This window comes from Manihot esculenta, chromosome 2 (assembly GCF_001659605.2).
Source record: "Manihot esculenta cultivar AM560-2 chromosome 2, M.esculenta_v8, whole genome shotgun sequence".
NCBI classification, from domain to species: Eukaryota; Viridiplantae; Streptophyta; class Magnoliopsida; order Malpighiales; family Euphorbiaceae; genus Manihot; species Manihot esculenta.
The window spans coordinates 15,057,673-15,075,058 of NC_035162.2; the positions used below are offsets into that span (position 1 = coordinate 15,057,673).

The 17,386-nt window shown below is 34.8% G+C and overlaps 4 protein-coding genes across 4 annotated transcripts; 1 reads left to right on the forward strand and 3 right to left on the reverse strand.

Moving 5' to 3' along the window:
- Nucleotides 1-664: 664 nt before the first annotated feature.
- On the reverse strand, nucleotides 665-1,616 carry LOC110609980 (ATP synthase subunit delta, chloroplastic). The gene has a single exon (XM_021749831.2). It carries the CDS (start codon nucleotides 1,491-1,493, stop codon nucleotides 759-761), a length of 735 nt encoding a protein of 244 aa, XP_021605523.1. The 5' UTR covers nucleotides 1,494-1,616; the 3' UTR covers nucleotides 665-758.
- A 656-nt stretch (nucleotides 1,617-2,272) lies between these two features.
- Nucleotides 2,273-7,271, forward strand: LOC110609872 (angio-associated migratory cell protein). Its single transcript, XM_021749696.2, has 11 exons — nucleotides 2,273-2,443; nucleotides 2,542-2,589; nucleotides 2,703-2,744; nucleotides 3,167-3,286; nucleotides 3,435-3,580; nucleotides 3,669-3,816; nucleotides 3,949-4,032; nucleotides 4,359-4,474; nucleotides 5,995-6,053; nucleotides 6,652-6,742; nucleotides 6,936-7,271. The coding sequence occupies exons 1-11, from the start codon at nucleotides 2,341-2,343 to the stop codon at nucleotides 7,161-7,163; spliced, it is 1,185 nt and encodes a 394-aa protein (XP_021605388.1). The 5' UTR covers nucleotides 2,273-2,340; the 3' UTR covers nucleotides 7,164-7,271.
- Nucleotides 7,272-11,533: 4,262 nt separating this feature from the next.
- LOC110609909 (transcription termination factor MTERF4, chloroplastic) lies at nucleotides 11,534-13,431 on the reverse strand. Its single transcript, XM_021749745.1, has one exon. The coding sequence runs from the start codon at nucleotides 13,120-13,122 to the stop codon at nucleotides 11,581-11,583; it is 1,542 nt and encodes a 513-aa protein (XP_021605437.1). The 5' UTR covers nucleotides 13,123-13,431; the 3' UTR covers nucleotides 11,534-11,580.
- A 1,621-nt stretch (nucleotides 13,432-15,052) lies between these two features.
- Nucleotides 15,053-15,796, reverse strand: LOC122723059 (secreted RxLR effector protein 161-like). The gene has a single exon (XM_043953800.1). It carries the CDS (start codon nucleotides 15,794-15,796, stop codon nucleotides 15,053-15,055), a length of 744 nt encoding a protein of 247 aa, XP_043809735.1.
- Nucleotides 15,797-17,386: the final 1,590 nt, after the last annotated feature.

Below are 17,386 nucleotides of genomic sequence, written 5' to 3' on the forward strand. Positions count from 1 at the left end.
GATTAACATATTCACCTTATTTGATGGATATTTTATTAAAATTTTATAGGAATCATATAGACGCGAGTTATGAAAAGTGGATTTCCGAGTGAGAAGGTAATTTAAACCAATCAAGAGCAACGCTTTCAATTAAAATTCAATTTGCTTCTTGAGATATTAGGCTTGTTAATTTTTTAATCAAGTTAACATATGAACTTGTAAATTACTTCCAATAATAAATTGTTTCTTTTACAATATGAAATTCTTTATTTTATAACATGAACTTGTAATCCAATTCTTTTATTGTACAATACTAAGAGTTACCTGTAAAGCAAGAAAAATTGATACATCAACCCTTCCCAGCTCCAACAAATTTGGTCACCTTACAACAAAAAGACAGAGAAAAAAACACATTTGATAGGATCTGCAATCAAGGAGCATAGGAGGAGGAAACTAGGCTGAGCAGCATAACAATGTCAGGGTAAGTAGCAGCAACATCACAAAGAGACACAAATCATGAATCAAATATGTATTTTGCAGGCTAGTTTAACAACAAGGTTGCACAATCCCTGACCTTTTATCTAAAAATTCTTACAATTCAAAGATCAGAAATTGATGTAAATTGCTTCTGATATTTACTTCAAACCAACATCAATCTATACCCATCTACCTTCTCACTGATACATATTTCTGAATCAATAAAGTATTTATATATTAGCAAAAGCTATTAGTTCAATCTCAACATGCATTAATAAAGAATTGCAAAAATTACATCAAAATCAAACAACATCAAGCTGGGCAGCAATTTCATCCAACTGCTTCTTCACACTCATATCAATCAGCTTAGAACCCCCGCTCCCAAATCTTACAGTGAACCCAGCAACCAAGCTAGGATCAAGTACAGTCTTAATCCTCACGTTCTTAGCTCCAGTGAGTTTCTGAACTTGCTTTGCTATCTGGGCTAAGTGCTGTGACTCCAACTTCACAACAGAAGTCACAACCGCAAGCTCTGTATCCGTTAAACTATTGTACACCAACTCGAATTCCTTCACAATATCTTTCATCAAGTCAATGCGCTTGGCATCAACCAAAATGTTCAAGAAATTTGCGGTGTGGGGCTGGAGTCCCGACGACTCCACAATTTCGTCAAGCAGTTGGCGTTTCTTCTCGGTATCGATTGTTGGGTTGGAGAAAAAGTCGAACACTTGGGGGTCCGAAAAGAGCTTCTCGACTTTTTCCACGTCAGCGGAGGTCGCTTCCAGGGTGTTGTTCCCCTTGGCAACGTCAGCCAGGGCTGTGGCATAACTAGCAGCGGCAGTAGCTGACATTTTCGCTCCCGTAGCACCCCCACCGCCGCCGCCGCGGGCACGGGAGGTGGATGTTAGGTTGATAGATGGGAAAGAGGCGGAGAAAGAGAGGTTGATGGGTCTTTGAGACGAGACGGCTCCTGAGACTCGTGCAGCCGGTGGTATTTTGGACTGAAGGGAAACTGGGGTGTTCAGAAGAGCGGCCATTGCTGGTGGCGAAGAGAGGAGGAGGTGTGGATTGAAAGAGCGTGGTCTGCTATGGTGGAGAAGGGGACTTTTTGATAGGATTGGGCGGAGGAGGAAGTGTGGTTTATCTTGTTGTTGAACCTTAGCCAATCAAGGAGGAGATAAGGAATTTGACCAATAGTTCCTGGCCTCCTTGTAGGTCCGGCCAGGGGATTGTTTGAACCGTGAACTAGATCGGTGTCGGTTCAATTCGAATTCAAGATTAAACCGGGTTAATGGTTTAACGGTCTAGATTGATTCTGAGACGGCTACTAAATGGGCCGGTTAAAGGCTCTTTCAGCCAGTCAGCCCAGCCCTTGAACTGAACTTTACCGTTGAAACATAGGGATGGAGATAGGTGGGTTTTCTTGAATATCCATTATTTTACAAGCAAAAAGTTTAAATAAATATTTATAAAATTATGTATGATTTTAATTTTCATTAAAATAAATATTCACTTCCTTTTTTTAATTTTCTTATTCTAAATAATAAAATTATTAAAAAAATTAATCGAATAAAATTTATATATATGTTGACAATAAATAGTAGATTTCAGCTATTAATTATATATAAAATGAATGAAAATATTTTTTTATTTAAAATTTATTTTGTCCTATAATTAATATTTTCTTAAAATGACGTCAAAAATATTCAATTTATATATATTACATAATAGTAAATTGATTTTAGTAATTGACGTCTTGATATTTGGATAAAACTTAAAAGAAAAAAAAATTATTGACGGAATAAATATATCCAATCATGAGCTTGCGCGTTTATATATGTCAGAAACCCTGGAAAAACCCTTGCAGAAGCAGGCGGACAGAGAATGAATACTCCAAGTTCAATCCACGACGAAGATGATCATGATGACGGCGAGGTTTTCCTCGACGACGCTGATATCATCCACGAAGTTACCGTCGACGACGAAGGTTCTCTCTCTTTTGTTCTGTCTACACATTTTCACATCCATTACTATACCATTTGCTGTTTACAATACATCAATTGCTTTTTTTTTTCCTTGGTACAGATCTTCCCGACGCGGACGATGATGGTGGCTCTGATGATGAAATTGGAGGTATGCAATTTATTATTTTCTTCATTTCAATTTCACAATTTAATATTCCTTGCTCATGCTGCACAATCTGGGTAGTAATAATTAAATAGTTGTTTTCTTTTTGGTATGTTCAGAGGGACCTGATGAGTCTATGCACATATTCACTGGTCATACTGGTAAGTTTGTGGAACTTTTATATCTATTCTGTTAAAGGATTCCTTTTTCTTTTGTTTCTGCATCTGCTCTCTGTAGTAAATTGAATTTTTTTAACATTTTAATTTGAAGATGAGAAATTTTTTGAAATTGTTTATATGGGCAAAGCTCAACTCAAATGCTTGACATGTTCATAAGTTATTTCTTAACCAAGAAGAAAGACTATAACCAAATTTAATAATCACAGCTTAGCCTGCAAGGGAATTTTTTCCTCGATGTTGAGATTGGAAAGTGGACTTAGAGTTAGGGTTATCGGTATTATTGAATGGCACATATTTTAATTTTCTTTGATTTGATTTTTGTATAATTTCATTATGGAAATGGTGTATGATATAGATTCAACTTTCATGCATTATAAGTATTCTCGCTTCCCTTCTCTGCACAGGTGAACTCTATACAGTTGCCTGCAGTCCGACAGATCCTACATTAGTGGCAACTGGAGGCCAGGATGACAAGGGGTTTCTTTGGAAAATTGGTCTGGGAGATTGGGCTTCCGAACTCCAAGGTATATAATTTTTTTTTTTTTTTGCCTCAACAATGCCTTTAATTTAGTCTATATTACTTTCTTCCTCTCATTGCTGTAATACAGAATGTGTAAATAGTGTAAAGTATCATGCAGGATGCATCTTAATCATTTTGAAATTTTTGTACAGGTCATACTGATTCTGTATCTAGTTTAGCCTTTAGTGTTGATGGACAATTACTTGCATCTGGGGGGATGGATGGAGTTGTCCAAATTTGGGATGCTTCATCAGGAAACTTTAAATATAAATTTGAAAATCCTGGAGGGGAAATTGAGGTGAAATTATCAACTGAACTTGGTGGCACTGTTGTCTAACCTAATTATTTTGAAATATAAATTGAGTATCAACTATATGGTCTCTCAGTGGGTCAGATGGCATCCAAGAGGGCATCTTATCTTGGCTGGTTCTGAAGACTCTAATGCCTGGATGTGGAATGCTGATAAAGGTGTCTTTCTTAATATGTTCTCTGGACATGGTAGTAGGGTGACTTGTGGTGATTTTACCCCTGATGGTACAATACTTCTTCTTCTGTTTTTTTACTTATCTGTTCTTATTGTTGATGTTACTGCTAGCTGTAATTTCTTTTTAGCTTAAATTTGGTCAATTCCTCTTGAACTTATTTGCCTTCTACTGCTTGCTTAAGGCAAAACAATCTGCACTGGATCTGATGATGCAACATTGAGGATATGGAATCCAAGGAGTGGAGAAAATGTGCATGTTGTGAGAGGTATCACCTTCCTTTTAGCTTAAATATGTTTTCTGTTTTTTGTTTTTGCCTTTCATATTCTTAATAAAATCATGTCATGGAGATGTGCGTATAATCAAATCTGAGCTCACATGTAAACAAAAACCATTGTTCAACTATTCATTCTTAAATATCTTGCACAGTAGGTTAACATTCTTTTTCTGTACTCATAAGCTTCTTGAACTTAATAAATTCTCCTTTTGTGATAGTTCTGTTGATTTATAGGAAATGCATGTCATAATAATAGATTTAACTTGCTTTATTGGGGTTTTATTCTGAGGCCTGATGTTAATGTTTCTGCTGTTTAGGCCATCCATATCACAGTGCAGGACTTACATGCTTGGCGCTGAGTTCAGATTCTACTCTTGCCATTACTGGTTCACAGGACAATTCTGTCCATGTTGTGAATATAATAACTGGGAAGGTTTGTTATTTTGATGCATTTATTATCTTTTTGGTTTCTTTTATTTTACTTCTGTTGATTTTATATATGTGATGAGGTTACATGTGATGAGTATTTTATTATGGCCATTGCCTTGGGTTCCTATCTTCTAGGTTTTACTCCTTTTGGTGTTTTCATTCCTTTTAAGCTTTGCTTCTGTTTGATTACTCTGTTGTAAATTCTTTTCCAACTGTTAAACTGTTAAAGTGGGAATGTAATGATAAAATAAAAATACAGATTAATTTGCATGATATGAGTTGTGTGGTCAGAGTTGACGGCACTTTGTGCCTTTAGGTTCTTCCATAGTTACCTAATTTGCTTGCCCTCTCCCCTTTCCAATGCTACCACGATGTGGGATGGACACTCCCAGATGCAGTATGGTGGAGTTCCAAAATTCTTCGGTATGAGATCTTATTCTCTGAAACAGGGGTCTCGGTTCTTGATTTTGATATGCTTTTGGAAGTGGTTTTCCATGGAAGAGCAGTGGAGAAACAGCACCCATAAAGAGAAGAAAGAAAGAGGAAAAAAGATTACAAATAACAAGAGGAAGAAAGCCATCCTAGAGAGGAGGAAAAAGAAGCAACACAGAGTGCCAGGGGTCTTTGATTTGTCTTTTAATCCTTAAGTGTGATAAGGTGTCTTTGGGACAGGAAGTATATTTATGGTTTGGTGCCTTTGGAAGAGTGTATATGATTAGGGAAAGTGGAGAGCTATTATGGGATTAAGGCATTCAAATTTAGTTAAATTTTAAAGGAATTAGTTTTCAGTTGTTAATTTACTGAAATTGTTGCATTTTTTAGAACTTTATGGTCTATAAGATGTAAAATGATTCATTTATATTTAGTTGGGTACTTTGGTGCAATATTCTTCTTAGGTGTAAAATTTATGTCATAAAAGCTTCATGAATAATGTTCCAAACAAGTATAATTCACATATAAAGTGTAATTCGTGTATTGTGATCTAAATTGGTATACCAACTAAGCTTACACCCTATGTCCCCGATATCTAGGTAAGTGGCATACCATGTCCCCATACTAAGGGGAACCACATTCCTGGTAATTATGGTTCTTCGTGAAAAGTTTGTCTGAACTGCAAGGATCTAGCTGGTGATGTAGGCTAAAGACAGCACACGATTTAAATATGTCAGCCATTCGTGGGCTGTCGTGTATGATTGTCTAGGTTTTTTCCCTTTCAACATTCTAGTTTAGCAACTATGAGCTTTTGGGATAGCATGATTCTTCTGAAGATATGAGCATGTAAATTTTTAATGTTTCCAAGTTGGTTCTATCACTGTTTGGTTGATTTCCTGTTTTATATTTATTTGAGGCTTCTTGTCATGTTTGAATGTATTATATGGATGCAGTGTTTGCTTCATAATAAACTCAAATAAATCATAGGGGTAAAATTGCTGCTTGCAGCTTGTTTGACTTCATAATTTGATAAATTTGGTGGGATGATCATCTATTACAAACCTTTAATAAATTTGTTTGATTTATTAACAGGTAGTCAGTTCTTTGGTTTCTCACTCAGATTCAGTGGAATGTGTTGGCTTTGCACCAAGGTAGAGTCCAAAACTTGTATCACTTTGTTTTGTGTGCGTGTGTCAGTTTGCGTGTGCACATGGGAAGAGTAAATTATGAAGTGAAAAAATTGGTCTGCACTCTGCTGAAATGATTATTCCCTACTGTTAGCAAATATTATGTGCAGCCAGAAAATCTTCCTTAAGTTACCCCACCTGTGACATTTAGATTTGAATGTCACCCAGGGTTTTGTTGTTTTCATGACAAGTCAGCTATTGTGTATTTGAGTTTATCTGTGTACTTATAGTTTATCATTAAGCTTTGGTAACTTGGTAATTGTAGAACTGATCAAGTTTTATGCAGTTTGAATTAGATGTAAGCTTTTGTCAACTCATTACTATAAAGAGGTGATTTCTGTTGTTTTTTAGTTTCAACCATCTTTGATTCAACCGTAGTTGGTCCATGTAAGGGACATCAACCCTTTCTAGCCATAAGTTAGGGCTATCTACCCTTTCTAGCCATAAGTTAGGGCTATCTTATTTTATCAGCTCCTTCAGTGTAATTTAAAGTGGTATCTTAAACAATAATATTGTTTCTGGATTTTTGTTGAATTGTTAATAATAATCTTATTTATGGCAGTTCCCCTTGGGCTGCAACGGGAAGCTTGGATCACAAGCTTATCATTTGGGATCTACAGCATTCATCACCTCGCTCCATTTGTGATCATGAGGTTTGTTTTATTCTCTTTATGATCTGAAAAACTAAGGGCCTATATATAAATGGTTGGTCTTGCCCAAGAAACATAAGAAGACAAAGGACTATGCACGAGTACAGATCTTTCACATTATAGAAGAAAAGAAAGATGAATGACCACGAACCATACAGAATCTTTCTAAAAGATTTACCTGTCTTTTTTTGGACAGGATGGAGTTGCATGCTTGACATGGCTTGGCACATCTAAATACTTAGCTACAGGATGTTTGGATGGAAAAATAAGAGTATGGGATAGCCTCTCTGGTGACTGCATAAGAACTTTCAGTGGCCACGCAGGTGCCATTCAATCTCTCTCTGCTTCTGCTAATCTGGATTTCCTTGTTTCAGCTTCTATTGATGGAACCGCAAGAGTGTTTGAGATTTCTGAGTTTCGGTAAGCAGTGTTGTTAAATACATGAGATGGAATTCGAATCTCACTACTGTTATAAATTGCCATTTTTATGTACTGGGAAAGAAATTATTGCAATATATGCAGTATTCGATGAGATGAGTGTTATTTGCATCTTATATATGTAGGACTAGACCTCAGACTTTTGTTTTAGCCACCATCCTACTAACCGATGCTTGTATGGTGGATTTAGTGCTTTTGTGGCAAATTTCTACCAGTAACTTTCTTACATTTAAAAAGAGAGGGTTGCCTTTTTGTTATGTAGTTTTGGTCCAACAGTCTCCAACGGTTCCCCGAAAATCAGGATAACAGATGTCAAACATAATTCACAGACGGATAACTGTATAAATGGATTTTATGTCTGTTTTTGCAAATTCGTTTGTATCTATTTAATTTTACAAATAGAGTACAAGATTGTTTGTGAATCTGTTCGTGTTCATTTAATTTTGCAAACTGTTTGTACATCCATGTGCAAATATGTGTCCATTTAATTTTACGAATGATTACATCTTTATTTATAAATTTATTTGTGTCAATTTAATTATATAAATGGATTATACCTCTATTGCATTGTGACGATACAGAACATTCCACTTTCTCTTTGCATTAGGGTTTTGCGTCCCTCTCTTCCTGGCCTCATAGATCCAAGAGTACTAATGTAAAAATATCTTGACAACCTAATATCTCCCTTAGAAAAGACAAAGAAACTTAAACTTGGAAGGCATGCATATTCTTGACAAAGGCTTCACAGGTGAGCTGGGTTACGAGGAGAAAATGGGTATGTATTATGGAATTGTTTGCATGGACAGGTTCCTATATTGCAGTTTTCAATAATTAAATCTTACTCTTCCTCATAAATGGGTTGGTAGTATTCACCTTCTGCTGACACTTGTGTAAAATATAGAAATGAATTTGGGCGTTTTGCAAAATAAAGTGAAAAAAATAATATATTTTTAAAATCTTGGTTTGCGAAAAAATATTTCTTAGAGTGAATTAGGGCTCTATCGAACTAGCTCTTCCGCACTTATAAAAATGCGGTAAAGAGCCGTTAGACCAAAATTAAAATTTTTTTAAATAAAAAAAATTATACCGCACATTTGAATGCTGTAGAATTATATTTAAATTTATTTTAAAAAATTAAAATTCTACTGTAAATAAAATTATATTTAAATTTATTTTAAAAAATTAAAATTTTACCGCAAATTAAAATTGCGATAGAATGTATCAATTTTTCAATTTACGTATCACCGCACTACTTTTAGGTTTGTTTAATTTGTTTAATATATATTATATTAATTTTATTTATTTATTTATATATGAAATTTATAAATAATTATAAAAATTATATTAATATTAATTATTTAATATAATTAAAATTTAATATAATAATGATCATATATAAATTTATTTTAATAATTAAAATTATATATAATATTATAATTATATTTATTTAAATAATATCATAATTATATTTATTTTAAAAATAATATCATATATTTTATATTTATTTATAAAATTTATTATTTTTATTAGAATTATATTTTATATTTATTTATTAGAATTATATTTGTACAGTATATATCGGGCAGCAGTATTTCATTTTTGCATCTGATGACCATCGCATTATACTGAAACACAATATTTGATACAAGTGGTGATCGCCGGCCATATAGAACTTGATATTCAATAAACGAAGGGGACATCAATGTAGTACGGGAGATTATGCACATCAATTTGGTGTGGACTACAATGAAACTTTTTCTCCTATTTTAAGGCAAGACATTATTAGAGTCATTCTAGCCCTGCTCAAAAGTGTTGAAAAGTTTTTCAGCTAGATGTAAAATCAGCATTTCTCAATGTAGTTCTTGAAGAGGAGATATACATCGAGCAGCCACAGGGTTCATTGTCAAAGGACACGAAGATCAGGTGTAAAAGCTAAAAAAGGCCTTATATGGGCTAAAAGCTCCAAGAGCATAATATTCGGGTTTATATTCGGGTTTTTGGCACCCCATGTTCCAAGTGGTTCAAACGCTTAAAGCGGTCAAAGAGGCGCGGTATATTATTTTTATTTTTATTACATTCTATAATTTTAATTATTTATATGTATTTTTTTAAATTTTTATGATTCTTAAATATTTTATTTATTTATTTATAAATATAAAATATAATTCTAATAAAAATAATAAATTCTATAAATAAATATAAAATATATAATATTATTTTTAAAATAAATATAATTATGATATTATATTTAAATAAATATAATTATAATGTTATATATATATAATTTTAATTATTAAAATAAATTTATATATGATCATTATTATATTAAATTTTAATTATATTAAATAATTAATATTAATATAATTTTTATAATTATTTATAAATTTCATAAATTTCATAAATAAAATTAATATAATATATATTAAATAAATTAAACAAACCCTACTAATACGTTTAAAGTGCGGTATTACATAAATTAAGAAATTGATATATTCTCGGTAGAATTTTAATTTTTTAAAATAAATTTAAATATAATTCTACAGCACGAAGTGCGGTAAAAAATTTTTTATTTAAAAAAATTTTAATTTTAATTCAACGGTTTTTTACCACATTTTATAAGTGTGGAAGAGCCCTGATTCACCCTGATCCGGAAAATATTTTTCTGCAAATCAAGATTTAAGAAATATATTATTTTTTTCACTTTATTTTGCAAAAAGCCCAATGAATTAGTGTACTCATGCTTGAAAATAATGAAATAAAAACAGAGCTTTTATGTTGTGTTGATTGTACCAGCGTTAGAGAAAAATGGGAACAGCTTAGGGTCCAACAAAAAAAAAAAGCCAAAGAGAGAAAATTACAGATCTTGCAAATGTTGATAAAAGGTGAAGGTGGTAGGACTCTCGTTTTGGATCTTTTAACTTCCTTACGATATCATTACTAGTTACACAAGACTCTTTTATACCTTTCATCATTTGGCCTTCTCCTAATCGGTGAAAAGAGTTGGCAGAGCTATGCCTTTCACTTAAACCTTGATGACTGAAGCGAGCTAAATCGATTTTCATTAATATTTCCGAAATAGTCAAAGCTCTTCTTCTTCAGATCTACATGCTACAGCAGTAGAAAGAAACGACTGAAAGTCCCTGGAAGATTTTGTGGTTTGTATGAAGGTTCTTTTGATCAAAGTGATTTACCACTTGCAATATTGATTGCAAGATATTCATAAGAAGAATCAACATGCATTTAGAACCACCCATTTGTATGCTTTAACAATGATTTCCCGTTAGTGTCTGTTGCCCTTCCAAGAAGAGAATTCATGTTTGATAATCAGAAAATATATTATTAGAAGAAATTACGAATCCAAAAGAATTATCCTAATAAATAATAATCATCCAAAACAATGATGTCCGACAAATTTCATTAAAGAACAATTAAAATTAAAAATAAAAACTTGTATGCACCTTTTTTCCTCTAAGATAAAACTTGCAGGCACTTTGATTTGGATTTTTTTGTACAACTTTTGGTATCTCCATGATAATTTTCTGTATCAAAATTAAATTTTAAAAATACACTTTCTTACATTTGGAGAAAAAAAAAAAAAAAAGGAAGCTTGAATCCTCATCATAAGATCATGGATTGTTGAATTAATTTCAATCATCTTCACGTAATATTACTCATCTGTATTTAATATTAATAATTTCTCATGTAAAAATAGCAATAAATGACTTTTGACCATAGACTGTAATCTTAATGCTAAAAAAGCACATACTTGCAGTAGATATGTAAAATTCATTGATACCATAAATAAAACTCATTACCAGTGAATGTCCCAAAAACTTGAATTCATCGAAGACTAACTCTTTGCCTAGAAACAAGGCCATATCCCACGCAACAAAGAATCCTAGAGAGACTAAACTGTTGCAAGATAATGCCAAGGTCCCTAAAATATCAAACACCACAAAGTCTACCAATATCAGTATGCATCTTGCAGTGATAACTACCTGCAAGATGTTCCCAAGGCAAATATCTCTTAAAGAAATGAGCATCACAGAGTCTACCAATTTCACTTTTAGCGTCTGCCTATATCAGTTCTGCAATCTGCAGTTTAGATCATTTCAGCTAAGAACCAGTATTCCTTTGAAAATAAAAAGCTTCTCTACCTTTCATATTTGGCAAAAGTTCTTAAGAGATGGGAATATTCACATTATTAATACTTGAGCACATAGCAATATCACATTATCATGCTTCGACTAACACAACATTGCGCAATCTTTGTAATGCATATAATCAGTTAAAACTTAAAAGTTTAAACAAAACAGGCAGCAAGAGTAATGTAAGTTAATATATGTGAAACTCATGTTAGAAACGCAATATGAATATGATTCATTGATGTAAATTAAGAATTATTAAAGGGAAACAGTTCGTTTGTAAAGTACTTCATCATCACTCTCATCTTCCTCATCTGACATAACCTCAAAACCTGGTAGTTCTAACTTCCCTCCCATACAGAATGATGGACCCTGATTTTCTGATTCGATATAATCACCTTGCAATCTTTCCTCAAATCTCTGGTCGCTACAGTTGAGGAACCAATTCAATGAACACCTGATTCCCTTGCTTTGCAGCCTCTGGTATCTTGGCTTGATTCTGGATTCCAGGCTATATGTAAAATATTCAGGGAAATCCACAAGTTCATTGATGGGCCTCCCCATTTCACTCTTGAAAAAGTAAAAGCTGTTCTTCATGAGTGGTACTCGCAATGCAACTAACTGCGGACATTTTACAACCATCTTTGCTACATCCTCAGATGGTATTCCTCGCCCTAAAAGAAACTCTACTGGTTTCATGATCACATGCTGGTTAAGGCTCGTAATCTGTGGCATCTTTTCTATTACTTGTGCAAACCCATCAGGATCAATCTTGAGCTTCAAGTTGAAGAAATACTGCTGTGAAGATAGCTTAGCTTTTAAAGGCAATCCAAGAATCTGAGGGTACTGTGCAATAACTGAAGGTAGTGATTCCCTTCTTACACCAAAACTTATTAAACAATCCACATTTGGCTTAATTGTTTCTTCAAGATCATATCCAAGAACGTATGCTCGCTTCTCCAGCATCCTAGCCACTATTTTCTTTGGCAAACCCAACTCAACCAAAAAGTCAACAAATGGCTTAATTGTAGTCCCTACTCTCATCCCTAAAAAGTATGGAAATTGTGTCACCATTGGCCCAATATCTCTAGGATTAACACCAATGCTTACGAGATAAGCCACAGAAGTACTCATTGTTCCTTCAAGCTTAAAGCCAAGAAGCTCAGGATATTTTTGCAGGACATACCCAAGATCCTGTTTCTCCACGTCTAACCCACGAAGAAACTTAACAACCGGCATAAGCTCAACAACAACACTTGCATGCAACACTTGTGGATAATTCTTAACAAACTCCCCCATTTTAGACCTACTAATGCCATTCTTTTCTAAGTACCCTAACACAGGTATGATGTTTTTCCGGACACTGCATCCTAGCATTAAAGGGTACGCATTAAAATCATCAATGGTTAATCCCAACTTCTGCAAGAACTCAACACGCTCCTTCATCACCTGAACAGTTGACGGCAGTTCTAAGTCTTCCAATTCATCAGGAATTATTCCCAAAGACTTAAGGTAATCACATATTATAACACGATTAACCAGCTTTTCTCTCTTCCCTTGGACAACACCCCAAGTGACCGAAGGCATCTCATACTCGGGGAACTTAGACTGTGTTGAAAATGAGGTACCAAACACTAAAACCCTAAAAGGGCTATCTAATTGAGGGTTTTCGTGACATGGGTCTCGTGGGGTTTTGATTAACAACGATGCTGAAGTGGGTTTTGCACAAAACCGTTGAGGAGCAATAGGATTGGTGAATAACGTTAAAAATTTTCTTCTTCTAAGCAAGTACAAGCTCATCTCTTTAACAAAAATGGAATCCAACTTAAAGATGGACAAAGAGAGGGGAAAAGTGAACTGAATTTAATGAACGAATTTGAAGATTTTGGTATTCAACGGAAGTGGAAGACCAGGATTACCTCATTTTTGCAGTGCGAGGAGCGAACATAGTGCCTGAGCCTGAGGTGTGAAGTGAGAATTCGCCGCCGGCTGGTGGTACGTTGCACTTGGAAGTGAAGTTTTGGGCTCGGGCATCGGAGTGTTTATGTTCTTTCTCCTGAAACCTAAGAGGCGGTTCAAGGCCTCTGTATAGAAGTGGACATGGCTCGCAGCCCAATAGCCAACATGAAGCTTTGTTCTGAAAACTTAAGGAACTATTTGTATTCTTTTTATTATTATTATTATTATTATTTTCCATTGAAAAAACGATATGTATATAATTAAAATTTATTTTTATTTTTTAATTTGAAATATAAAAACAAATTATTGTAGTAACTAACTTGATCATTTATGATCAGATGCATCACTGAAAAATTTTAAATTCGAACTCGTTTAAAATTAATTAAATTTTTTTATATAAAAATTAAATTTCAATTTATTTAATTAAATTTATTTTATTTTATTTTTATATATCAATAAAAAAACAAGTATTATATAGTGACGATAAGTATGTACTTCAAAGTTTGTTAATTTAATTGAATATTAAATTTAACCGTAATGAAACTCATTTTTAGTATAAAGAAATTTATTATAGCTATATTATAAAATTAATTAATATTACGTACTTAATTTAGTTTCAAATATATATGATTTTACAGCAAGGAGAAAGAGAAGAATGAGGAATGAAAGTATATTCAATGGGGTCGAGCTTGCCGGAGCGGTGTCATGGCCGTGGAGGATGGTAATGGTGAACTTTAAGTGTGTCATTGGAGAGTCTTGCCCTCTTGTGCTTGTGTAAAGGAAAATACTACCATATCCCTTCAATTTAATGCATATGTTTGTCCTTGAAGGGTATTTTGGAGATTATGTTGGTAACTAGGTTATCTTTCCTTTTTTTTGTTGGAAAATAAAAGTGATCTATTAAAAAGGTTCAAGCTCACAAGCATACATATTACCGTCCAAATTAAAGCTTTTGAAGCCGAAAGCTTCTAAATATCATGCCTATAACCTATGGCCATGCACAGAAAACCTAAAGTTAGTTGAATTAAGGATTATCGTCGCCTGCATCACAGCCGCAGCCTTTTCTGATCCGCTGTCTCTCCTGAAAGGAGATCAAACCATCTCCAGATTTCAGCTAAAATATAATAACATAGAATACAAAGGGAGTAAAGCCTAGATGAAAATAAAACAACTCCAAACCTCAACAAGATGGAAAGTTCAGAAATATATATCCCAAATGTCTCACCACCTTCTTTATTGTATACAAATAAACTGATAAAGTGACAAAGAAATCCATCATATAGAAAACAAGTCAAAATTGAGTCCCTGGATATACATAATCAAAGCTTAGTAAATGGAGATCATCATGGCCAAGAGAAAAACCAGCAATAGTAGAAACCTTAAGAGTCACTATTGATAGTGTAAAATCCTGATATAAGCCTCCTGTAGGTTTTAAAACAAACCTCAGAACAGAACAAAATAAAACTGTGTTTACTGGTTTTCTTGGGAAGAAAATACAAAGCAAATGATGGAACCCAAAGAGATTATTTTTTGATGGAAAAAGAAAACTCACTTTATTCAACGTGATATACCTCTTAAATAGACAGATTAACTTGACTAATTCAAGTGAAAAATAAAAAACTACACTAAGATTGATCCTAACTTCATGTCATGTCCCTGTATTTTTTATTGCTGTTGTAACCGAATTTAGGTTGAAGTGGACACGTTCTTGGACTGATCTTCAGGCGTGATCTCAGCCTCTCTTTGATGAGATTACATGCAACTCTCTTCCTTAATCTTGTCGCAATGTCTTTACGTTCTTAATTCCAATCATGATGCGCCGCTTCTCGAATTTATCCCATGACAATGGTTTTGTCAGAATGTCTGCACATTGCTCCTCCGTCTTCACATATTCGACTTCGATATCACCATTTTGAACGCAATCTCTTAGGAAATGATACTTGACATCAATGTGTTTACTCCGGCTGTGATGCACCCGATTCTTCGTGAGAGCTATGGCGGATCGGTTGTCGATTCTCAACAGGGTTTTCTTGTCTTGTTGACCTCTCAGCTCACTAAGAAATCTTTCAATCCAGACACCTTGACACGCTCCTGCAGTTGCTGCAACATATTCAGCTTCACACGAAGATAATGCCACGACTTTTTGCTTTTGTGAGAACCACGTAATAGGATTGCTTCCAAGGAAGTAAATTACTCCCGACGTGCTCTTACGATCATCAATGTCCCCTGCCAAATCGCTGTCACAATAGCCAATCAGTCTCAGCTCTTTTCTTTCTTCTTTGACATACCTGCAACCGTAGTTTAAGATTCCTTTGATGTATCTCAGTATTTGTTTTACAGCCCCCAGGTGTTTTGACGTCAAAGACTCCATGAACCGACTTACAATGCCAACAGAGTAAGCTAAATCAGGCCGAGTGCTCACTAAGTACCCCAAGCTCCTGATAGTACTCTTGTATAGCGTAGCATTAACTAAAGGACTTTCATCTTTCTTGCTCAGCTTTGTTCTTGAATCCATCGGGACACGACAAGTTTTGCAGTCCATCATGCCGAACTTTCCAAGTGTCTTTTCTGCATACCCAGCTTGACCGAAAGTAATATACTCGGACCCTTGAGAGACTTCAATCCCTAGATAGTAACTTAAGAGCTCGAGATCACTCATTTCAAAAATGCTCTACATCTGATCCTTTAACCTCTTCACTTCCTCTGGTTCTGATCCCATCACGATTAGGTCATCTACATAGACGCCAACAACTAGTGTACTCTTTCCTAATTGTTTCTTATACATAGCATGTTCAAGAATGCATATGTCGAAACCAAGTTGCTGGAGACACTAATCAAGCTTCGAGTTCCAAACTCTTAGAGCTTGTCTCAAACCATACAGAGCCTTATTTAACTTTAAGACTTTGTTCTCCTGACCTTTCTCAACAAATCCGATCGGTTGTAGCACATAAACCTCCTCCTCTAACTCTCCATTCGAGAATGCAGATTTCACGTCCAAATTATGTACTTTTCACCCTTCTTGTGTCATAATTGCTAGGAGCAATCTTATTGTTTCTAAACGTGCAACAGGGGCAAAGACCTTGTCAAAGTCCAAGCCTTTCTTCTGAATATAGCCTTTCACCACTAATCTTGCCTTGTGTTTGATTATCTCACCTTCTGGATTTTTCTTCAGCTTGAAAACCCATTTCAACCCGATGGCTCTATGCTTCTCTAGTAGGTCAACTAATTCCCAGGTGCCATTTCGCCTTATGGCATCTATTTCCTCAACCATGGCCTGTCTCCAGTTTTCATTCCCTACAGCTTCCTCATAGGACACTGGTTCTTCTACTGACAGAAAAGTATAAACTCATGTCTGGCTCTACCTCATGAGTTGTGTCATAGATATCTTGCAGATATCGAAATCTTCTTGGTCTCATGGGGCTGTCCTCTTCTGTTTCAGTTGCTCGTGATGCAGTTTGAGTGTTCCCATGATTTTCACTTGCAAGGGAATGAGGTGTACTTGGTGACTGCATAGCGTTCTCCCGTTCTGCATTGCGTGAATAGGTGATTGTCAAGGAATTATCTACCCTGTGTCCTAAGCTCATCTTCTGATTCTCCCAGTTCCAACTTTCTCCTTCTTTAAACACCACATCACGGCTTATGATTATTTGGTTTGTCTTTGAATTTACAAGCCTGTAAGCCTTAGAACCCGGTTCATAGCCAAGCATGACTAACTTAATTCTTCTATTATCTAGCTTTTTGAGATGTGTACCAGCAATCTTTGCATATGCAGTGCACCCAAAAATACGTAAATGATGCACTTCCGATGGCTTCCCGTACCATGCTTGATGAGAAGTCATTCCCTTGACACTCTCGGTGACTGAATGATTCAAAATGTATACTGTAATTCGAGCTACTTCACCCCAATAGGCTGCTGGTACGTTCTTACTGCTTAGTAGACACCTGATCATCTCTACCACAGTTTGATTTTTTCTCTCAACAACACCATTTTGTTGAGGTGAGTACAGGGCAGTAAGTTGTTGTGCTATACCATGCTTTTCACATAATTTATTAAATTCATTTGAAGTGAACTCTCCTCCTCAATCCGTTCTAAAGCTTTTAATCC